General features: G+C 39.9%; 1 protein-coding gene across 1 annotated transcript; it reads left to right on the forward strand.

Moving 5' to 3' along the window:
* Window positions 1-297: 297 nt before the first annotated feature.
* Window positions 298-8,733, forward strand: PPP4R2 (protein phosphatase 4, regulatory subunit 2; the record flags this gene model as incomplete). The annotated part of the gene is made up of 7 exons (XM_010136506.1): window positions 298-316; window positions 3,255-3,348; window positions 3,798-3,835; window positions 4,333-4,407; window positions 4,801-4,944; window positions 5,501-5,769; window positions 6,710-8,733. Coding segments are annotated over 7 exons (953 nt in total), but the record flags the coding sequence as incomplete, so codon positions are not given.
* Window positions 8,734-9,065: the final 332 nt, after the last annotated feature.

Below are 9,065 nucleotides of genomic sequence, written 5' to 3' on the forward strand. Positions count from 1 at the left end.
TAGGATGTTTTTACTGGTGTTTATTTAAAAGACTGAGAAAAGAGTTCGTTAAAAATAACTATTTTTTAAAACTTCTTTTTAAAGTCAGAGTAATAAGGAATTAAGAATTACCCCTGTTTTGGAGTCTTTCTAGGTGAAGTGTCTTTTGAAGAAAGCCCAGACTGGCTGTTTTAACCGTACTGTATGTTCCTTGACATTGTGTAATACGCTGGCAGAGCCAGATTCTCATGCTATGCCTTAGAATTGCTTTGGAGCAGGAACTCCTTTTCTTTATGCATTTTCTTTATCCTTTGCTAGTGAAGCAGAAAGTTCCAAGGTAAGTTACTGGGGATGTCTGATGACAGAGGAGTCTTCACAGCATGACAAAATAGACATAACTCAAATCGCCATTTCTGTGTGGGTTTTTTGCTACGATTCAATACAGCTGTTATTTAGTAATTTTCCCAAATCCCTCTTGAATCTTGTCCATACAATGAATTTTTTGTTTGCAGTTCATTCTGAACTGTACTACTAGGAAGTGCAGTTTTGAGTGTGTTCGTATAGAATTTTAAGTGGTTACGTTAAGTAGGCAGATTAGAACTATTCATGCAGCTCATGTTCTAAACTAATTAAATTTCTGAGCATATAAGATCAATTCACGTACTGCTCACAAACTTTTACATTGGTGTTCATGTATAGATTTACACCAGTTTCAGTGACCTCTATTGTAAAATCACATTGTTAAACCATTTAAAAATAATAGTTATACCAGAAAGAATTAATGAGGTGAAGTGAACTTCGGGTTTTGCCAGCTAAAAACATTTACAAATGTTGAACAAGTGACATGCAGAGGGGGTGATAGTGTGACTCTTGGTGCCATCTGCTGCTCAATAAAGGAAGTTCAGTTTACTGCGGAAAATTATGGAGGGAAATGAACTGCTTTTGTTTAAACCTTTTATAGCTGAGAGCAAAACAGGAAGGCAACTTTTACTTCCTGATGTAGTTGCGGGCTGCACGCTTTGAGAACACTTATTCCTCAAGCAGCCAGAACCGTATTGATATCCACAAAACAGGTTGTGAATTAGTGCACCGGGTGTCCAGTTAGGTACAGTGAAACACCAGACAGCCAGGCAGTACTTCTCCAGGCTGCCTTGGTGAAAAATAATTTAAAATTCTGTGTATTTTTGTTTCTGTGAAATAAATTGATCTTGAATGGACAGTCTAGTCTGTTAAAAAATTAAAGTCTCTTTTAATTATGGAATTTTCAACCCCAAACCAACCTGGCCATCAGTGAGAAACAATAGATACAGTTAGTGCTGTACCTGTGTGGAAAGGTGAACAGATAAGTAGATTGTTTGTGGCTGAGTTAGAGTTGGGAATCTCACTAAAGAGGGCACTACACAAAAGCTGAGCATCCTGGAGAATGTGGATGTCAGATTTCTTGTTGGCCAGCAATTGCTGAACAGCAGCACTCTGATACTGAGAGAGCTTTAGGGGAATGAGTAATGACAGAACCGTTGCCAAGCTTGAGAGCCTTCATGTAAGGAACTGAATTAAAAGGAACACTTGTTCTGGTTTGTTCTGGTCTGTACGTAACAAATTTTGGGGATGGGGACAGAGATCTGGGTCAAAATCAGGAGGTGAGATGTATTTTGTCAGTGTGCCATAACACTCCCATTCCTGCCATTGTACTTGCTTTTTAGCAGTAACGTGTCAAAACAAACGTTTCACAAATACTGTTGTCTCCCAGCGTTACTTGTTGGGAGTATTTAATTCTTTAATGCTTCATCAGCTGTATTCTAACTCTCCACAGCCGATGGATGGAGCTTAACGTCACCATCTGCCTATTCGCAGCAGTCCAGTGACACTGAGCTGGTGTGGTGCCATTCGGGGTGAATAGCAGGGGAAGGCGTTACCTAGCAGGGAAATGCGACAGACCTCCTGGGTTGTTTCAGGGAGCAGAGCTGGAACTAGGGCTGAGGGGGGATTGCATCATAGCCTGCCTCCTCTGCTTTCCAGTGGAGGATTGTAACTTCTGCAGGAACATAATATGCGGACAGTTCTGAAAAACACGATGAAATTGTTCGTACTTGGTCACTCTCTCAGATTACTGCTTGTAAACTTTTAGTTAACGTGTAATACCATTACTCATCGCCGTGCTGGCATGTCTGTACTGAACTAGTGGTGCGTGTGGCCTTTTAGCTAATGAGTACCTACTGTGTTAGCTAATGAAATAGGCTGAAGGTGCTGTACCGAGTTCCTCAGAAAATAATAAAAGTTGAATTTTTACAAAAATCTACAGCACAGGGATATATGCGCACACATATGTAAGTCTGTGTTGGTGTTGCTCTGGGTTCGGTGTATTGGTCGTATTCCCAGTCAAGAAGTGGTTCTGAAGTACTGTATTGTGTCAAATATTCTTCTTAGCTGAATTTTGAAATGCTAATGGCTCAACTTCAAATAGTTAACTGTAAATGCGTGATTCTTTAGGGCTGAAGTAACTTTCAAAGTATTTGACTATTTTGTCAGAAGTCACAAGTTTGTTGAAAGGTGACACTAATCTGCAGTGAAAGTGATACCTCAGGTAGCTGGTGATGAATGTCTCTGAAGGATGGCTTGTCCACAAGGTCAGCTTCTCATTTAAGAAAGAATGCAATGGAGTGCAGAATTGTCAGAAAATTGAATATGTGAATGCAAAGCTTAAGGATTTATATAACTTACTCTGAGTTTAGTTATTTTTTACTGAGCTGTTCCTTGATGGATACGTACATTGTCCAGTTGTTGCAAAATAGAGTATTTGTAACAGCTAAAGTATAACAATTCTACTAATTTCAACCTTTAACACTTTTTCTGTAAATGTATTTTGTAAAACATGAAATAAACTACAAGTTGAGAATTTTTTATCTCTGTGTATGACTCAAATTTGTTTTGAATCGCTTACCATTTCTGTTCTATATATTTGAATAAATACCGTCTCAAACTATTTCACTGTTGATGATCTGATTTCCTTTTCATTGTTTTAATAAATTGTTTGAGTTGTGGGATGATGAACTTAGGATTCTGCTGAAGAGTTTTGTAGTGACCACAAAAGAAGGTGTATGCGGTAGGGGAAATAAGGCCGTGAGTTACTGCCCTGTAGTGCTAATGATAACCCCGTTCAGTACAGTTTTCCTTCTGTTCTCTCAGTAACGGGGAGAAAGCTATAACGTTGTTACTTCCTAACAGGCATACTCGTAAAAATAAAATTAAATTGTTATAAATCTATTTCATTGCAGCATCCCCTTCACTATTCAGCGACTCTGTGAGTTGCTGACAGATCCTAGGAGGAATTACACAGGAACAGACAAATTTCTAAGAGGTGTGGAAAAGGTACGTATTTTTCTGAGGGAGAACACAGCTTATGTTTAAATAGTTTCACTATTTAAATCCTCTTGTGTAGCGGAATGGACCTCCATAAATACATACAAATGTCATTTAATGGTGTTCTGTAGCTGATGTTGGAGTGGGGGGGTCTACCAGAAGTAGTAACTGACTTTCTGGATGTGGTTCCACATCAGATTTTCTTGATGGCAAAATTACTTTGAGGTTCCTGTGCTGGTCTTGTTATGACTTTGAAAATACTGATTCTTAGTGTAATTATGGCCTGCCTTTGTGAAGAGGGAGCAGAGATGCTTGGTGTTGGTAGCCTTCAACCCACTTTTCTGTAGAGATACTTTATAATATATGATCAAAATCCTGTAACTCCTTATGTTTTGGGGTGTTGTCAAGACCTGAAGCTTCGGCTTCTGAGCTCTGAGTGTGTTGTTTGTGTCTTGCAGAACGTCATGGTTGTCAGCTGTGTATATCCATCTTCAGAGTAAGTACAACCTTTTTCTTGAAACCTTACGCTTGTGTTAGAGGGGAGAGTGTGTGTGTGTGTCTGATGTCTTCCTCTTGCTGGTAGTAGTTGTATCCAAAGGACAGATGTGCACAGAGTTCAGTTGTCACTATCCATAGTGAAGTCAGCAGTAGGGCAGTGGTCCGCAAGAGTTCCGTGTAGCAATCTAGAAATGAGCAGCCAGCTTTGGAATGGGGTGTAAGGTGCAGCTCAGCATTATCCCCGAACGCTGAGCTGTTATTTTACACCATACCTGGTGGTGGAAACAATGGATACCCCTGGCTAACAGTTGTGCTCCACATTCATACCACACACAGCCTGTTTCCCTAGGATCCTGTACAGGTAGAGAACCCCCCCCGCCCCGGACTGACAGTGGGGGACTGCTGAAGCTGGTGGAGGGGGTGGAATTCTGTGCAGACAAGCTTAAATTACTTGGAAGTTCCTTTATTCGTAACTTTGTTTGTTTGTTCTGTTAGGAAAAATAATTCCAATAGTTTAAATCGGATGAATGGTGTTATGTTCCCAGGAAACTCTCCAGGGTACTCGGACAGGTAAGTTTTGTTTCAGGAGTTAACTGTGTGGATAAAAGCAAAGTAGTTCTGGAAATAGCTGGTTCAGATCCCTTGTCTGTTCTGATCCCACACAGGTAGCCTCAAAAATGGGTGTGACAGGGAATATGGGGGGAAGAAGGGTAGAGGAGGCATCAACATCCACACTACGTACTCTAGTTTTTCATTATTTTGTAACCTCTTTGCTTCTTTTTAAAGCTTCTATCACAGTTTGCATCTCGTAGGCAAGGGATTTTTCATTGAATGTAAAATAGCAAAGTACCTTATCTTTTCTGTTCTGTTTTGGTGATCTTTTAAAACAAGGTTGTAGCTGCCTGTTAGGAACAAATTACTTTACTAAAAGGGTGGGTTAATTTTTTATTATTATTTTTAAAGATCTAATGTAAATGGTCCTGGAACTCCCAGACCAGTAAATCGACCGAAGGTTTCTTTGTCAACTCCTATGACAACAAACGGTTTGCCAGACAGCACGGAACATAAAGAATCAAGCTTGCAGCAAACAGAAGATAAAAAACACAGGTTTGTGAGGAGCAATGTATTTCGAGCTTTTATTGTTCTCAGGTGTTTTTAACTTACATTTAAAAAACATTTTAAAAGAAAACAGCCATCTAAGATGTGCATAATTAAGTCTTAACATCCGAGTATCTGCAGCAGGATTTGATGTGCACTTACCAGTGTTCGGGCTGCCTAGAGAACTGCGAGCTCAAGTTCCCATATCTCATAACTGTACGGGATGTCAATAAAACTGCAGAGTGAATAAAAGAGCTCAGAATTCCACAGTTAGCGTGTTTGTGTCAGGATTTTGAACTATAATCGTAAATGTTTGCCACTGGTTCTGACAGCAGGAGCTGTCTGTAATGCGGACCCACCGCAGTAGCCTGAGCACTCTGCATTTTCATGGCCGATAGGTGAAGGACGAGTGATGGCTTTGAGATCCTGTTATGTCAGCAGTGAAGTGAGTTCTGCTGTTACCTCTTGTAGAGCATTTAGCTTGAAGTAGCTGCTACTTTTTTTAAAGTGTGACGAGATAATGTTTTTCTTCAATAAAAACTAGAGCTGCTCTTGTTGTTTGTAGTGAATCACCAGCATCTGAATCAGAAGGTGCTCAGAGCAGCCCGGTAAAAAACAAGCACTCTGAGGAGGATCCTGCAGAAGCAGAAGGACATGAGGTAAAAAGACTTAAATTTGACAAGGAAGGGGAAGCCAGAGATGCACCTAACCAAACTGCCTCCAGTGAAGCTTCTTTAGGCACGGGGGAAGATACAGAAACGTCCTCTACATCTCAGGATAAAGAAAAAGAGGCTACTTGTGCCAGACAGCACTGTACAGAGGAAGAGGAAGAAGGTATTTCGGATTTTACTGTCTTTGCTCTGTGCATTTTCCAAGGAGTTGGGATTTTCTTTGCTGTTGGGATTGCTGAATGTCTCCAGCTGGGCTTAGAGATGAACTGCTTGTTCATACTTCAGCTTCCCTCCATTTAGCAATTCTGTTATTTCTTCTTTGTCCTACATCTCTATTTAAAAACTTATAAAATGGTACCTGAAAGTCGTCCTAGGCACTAAGTGACATGAGGGTGGCAATGATGCACCAAGAATTTGAGTGCCCCTACTTTAGGGTGTCATCAGATGTTCTTATCTCTTCTCCAGAAGGGGGATGGGCCATATCTACATTTTACTTTATCTTTTTAATTCATAATTTACTAAAAGGTGGATATAAAGGGATGTTCCTTCACTGAGGAGGCTGAGCAACAGCCCCAGTGATAATTACCTCACTCTAAGGCAGGCCCTGTGTCTAATGAAAAAAAGAGAACTGTAGTGAAGAGACTGATCTGTTTTTTTACACATTCTCCAAATTTTTTACACATCTCCTTTGAATATTTATTTTGTTGTGACTCATGTATTTGTAAAGTGTTTCTCTAGCACATGGTGGATATACACTTGAAACAGGAATGTTTTCAGCATTTCCAAACAACTGCTTCCGATGACCAGTGAAGGGAAGTGGGGAACCAAGGGAAAGTTACTTGTTGTCTTCAGCCACTGAAGCTTAATTCAGTGAAGCTATGCATGTAATAATAATAAAAAAAGTTTATTTTGTATTAGGATAGTTTGGCTGTCCTGATGAAGTTGGCTAATGCTTTACCTCTTCTAATAAAATGGGGGATTGTGAGTGTTTTCCTGTCCTTGGCTGAGTTGTAGAAGAATTGCTCAGCACGCCGGGAGTGCAGGTAGCAGCATTAAGAGAGTTTAAAAATGCCTTAGTAATAGTGTGCTTTCACTGTTCCTAGAGTCCTTCATGTCTCCCAGAAACGCTGGTCCAGACCGAAAAGATCAAGAAAAAGACACTGAATCCTCAACTGTGAATGAAGAGAGCTCTGAGGAGAACAATCAAATGGAGGAGTCTGAGCAGTCTCCAGCAGAGAAGGATTTGCACTCGGCTGACAGTGAAACCAGCGGCTCTGCCGGTAGTGGAGCTGACTGCAGTGAAACTGAAGAGTCAGGGTCCTGTGCTGGTGAAACTCCAGAAATTTCATCAGAGACCCCTATGGAAAACAGCGATGAAGCCACAGAAGTTGCAGACGAACCTATGGAGCAAGACTAATTTAAATACACTTAGATGCAGTATTTTCCATAAGGCTCCGGTTTTACACTGTATAAATAATTTTATGTAATAAAGTGGACCTTTAGTTTTACAAAAAAGAAGCAGGTTGTAAAATAAACTTCTCCATGGATTGAACCTTGAAAGAGTTGTACGTGATAAGAACTGTGAATACCAGCTCCTTCAGGTCCTGCTTACCGCTGAACTTTCGTTTGGTCAAATCAGTGGTTTGTGTATAGTTTTTTTAATTTAGAATAAAAGTTTTTAAACTGGAAGGTAATTATAATTTTGACAACTTTTTTGGAGATTATCCCACCTAGTTGTATGTCAACAAGAGAGCTTTTTGTCTTGTCTCTTTCGGACAGCTGTAGCAGTTCCTTCATATTTTGGTTACAGTTTCGACATTTGACATGTGAAATATTGGGGTTTCATGCTGGTTTCCAGATTTTTATTTGAACAGACACTATGAAACCTTGCGTTGTGTGTTTCGAATGTGTTACATTTCACACACACACAGATGCACGCATGCACACGGATGTGTACCCTCACTGTTTGAAGGGGGAAATATGGTATATTTTTCTGTTTCTATAGAAGATAAAAACAGCAAATACTTTTTCTGTAGGAAAAGACTGAGCTCACCTCTCAAGGCACTTTGTTTTGCCTCTGGAAAACAAAACAAATGGAATCTGGCCCATATGAAACCCTGGAAATCCTGACAGAGTAAACACATTCCAAGAGAACTGTTCAGATTACACCATTTTTGTATACTTCTGAGGTGCCTGAGTGAAAGGATTTCATTATTTATGAGAAAATGTGCTTTATGTTGAGAACGTTGTAATCAAAACATTAGCCTAAACTTTTGTAGAAGAAATGTTTGAAAATACGATAAGAAAATATCTTGGATGAAACGAACAGGTTCTTGCCGTTGGAGAGCTTCCCGGAGCGTTGTGAATGTGGTAGAGAAGTCTCTGAGGTATGGAGATGGCATCGCTGTGATCACACCACTGTACTGGAACAGTTAATACCTGGCCGTAGTTCTGTACCTGAGCTAAACGACTGAGAGCTTTAGGGGTGCGTAGAAATCAGCGTGACTTGTGTAACATTTTGGAAGCGAACTAAATATTTTTGAACATGCTCCTTTGACAGCCAGTGTTAAGTTTTTTTCCAAACCAGCTCAAAGCACAAACTACTGCTTTCAACTGGGTATTTTCCAGGTCCCGTATTTAAAGACGTGCAAGCTGCAACCTCCCAGTCACAATTACTGGCTGCCAAATTTATACCTGTTTCTTCAACTGTACCTTTTTGATATTTAGGATTTTTAAATTTCTGTAAAGTAGATTTTTTGTAGATTGTAATGAGTGCTCACTGCCATTGTGAAACGGTATATAATTGTATAATTTCTGTGTGTAAACTGAATGCTTGGGCTTTCAATACAGTATTCATATAAAGCAATAAATATTAATGTTATGAAATACCTGAGTACATTTTTCTCAGAATTGTCCCTCTTCGGTTGTCAGTTCACGTGCCTGGAGTACACAGCTGAGCTCTGACGTGCATGCTGGTTGTTTCCTGTACTACACGGTGTGCTCTGTATCGTTTGGGGGAAATCCGGGTTTCCACTGATAGCAGAGTAATTTGGCTCTGTCGGAATATTTATCATGTTGTTTCCTACCTATCAGGTTCAAAGCAGACGGGATTCAGGGAGATGCTTGCCCCAAAAAAACCCCAATCTTACTGATCGAGGTCCCCTTACAGAAGGAAAATTGTGCTTTGACTCATTTTCATTGTGCTAAAGGGTTGGATGTGTGTTATAAAATGACTGAACCCACATGTTGAAATCAGGAAAGTTTAAAAGTATCGAGAATCTTACAATTCTTTGGGCTTTTTTTTTCTAAAATATTTTGCCAATGAGAACAAAATTTTGACATTTCTTTAGCAGTTTCTGCGATTTTCTTTGTTTATTTGTGAAGATGTCAATAAACTTGTTCTTTAAGCACCTGTGACCTTCCGGTACGTTTGTTTCAGCAGCGCTAGTGCCACTATCA

This window comes from Buceros rhinoceros, unplaced genomic scaffold (genome assembly GCF_000710305.1).
Source record: "Buceros rhinoceros silvestris isolate BGI_N320 unplaced genomic scaffold, ASM71030v1 scaffold29405, whole genome shotgun sequence".
In the NCBI taxonomy this organism is placed as follows: Eukaryota; Metazoa; Chordata; class Aves; order Bucerotiformes; family Bucerotidae; genus Buceros; species Buceros rhinoceros.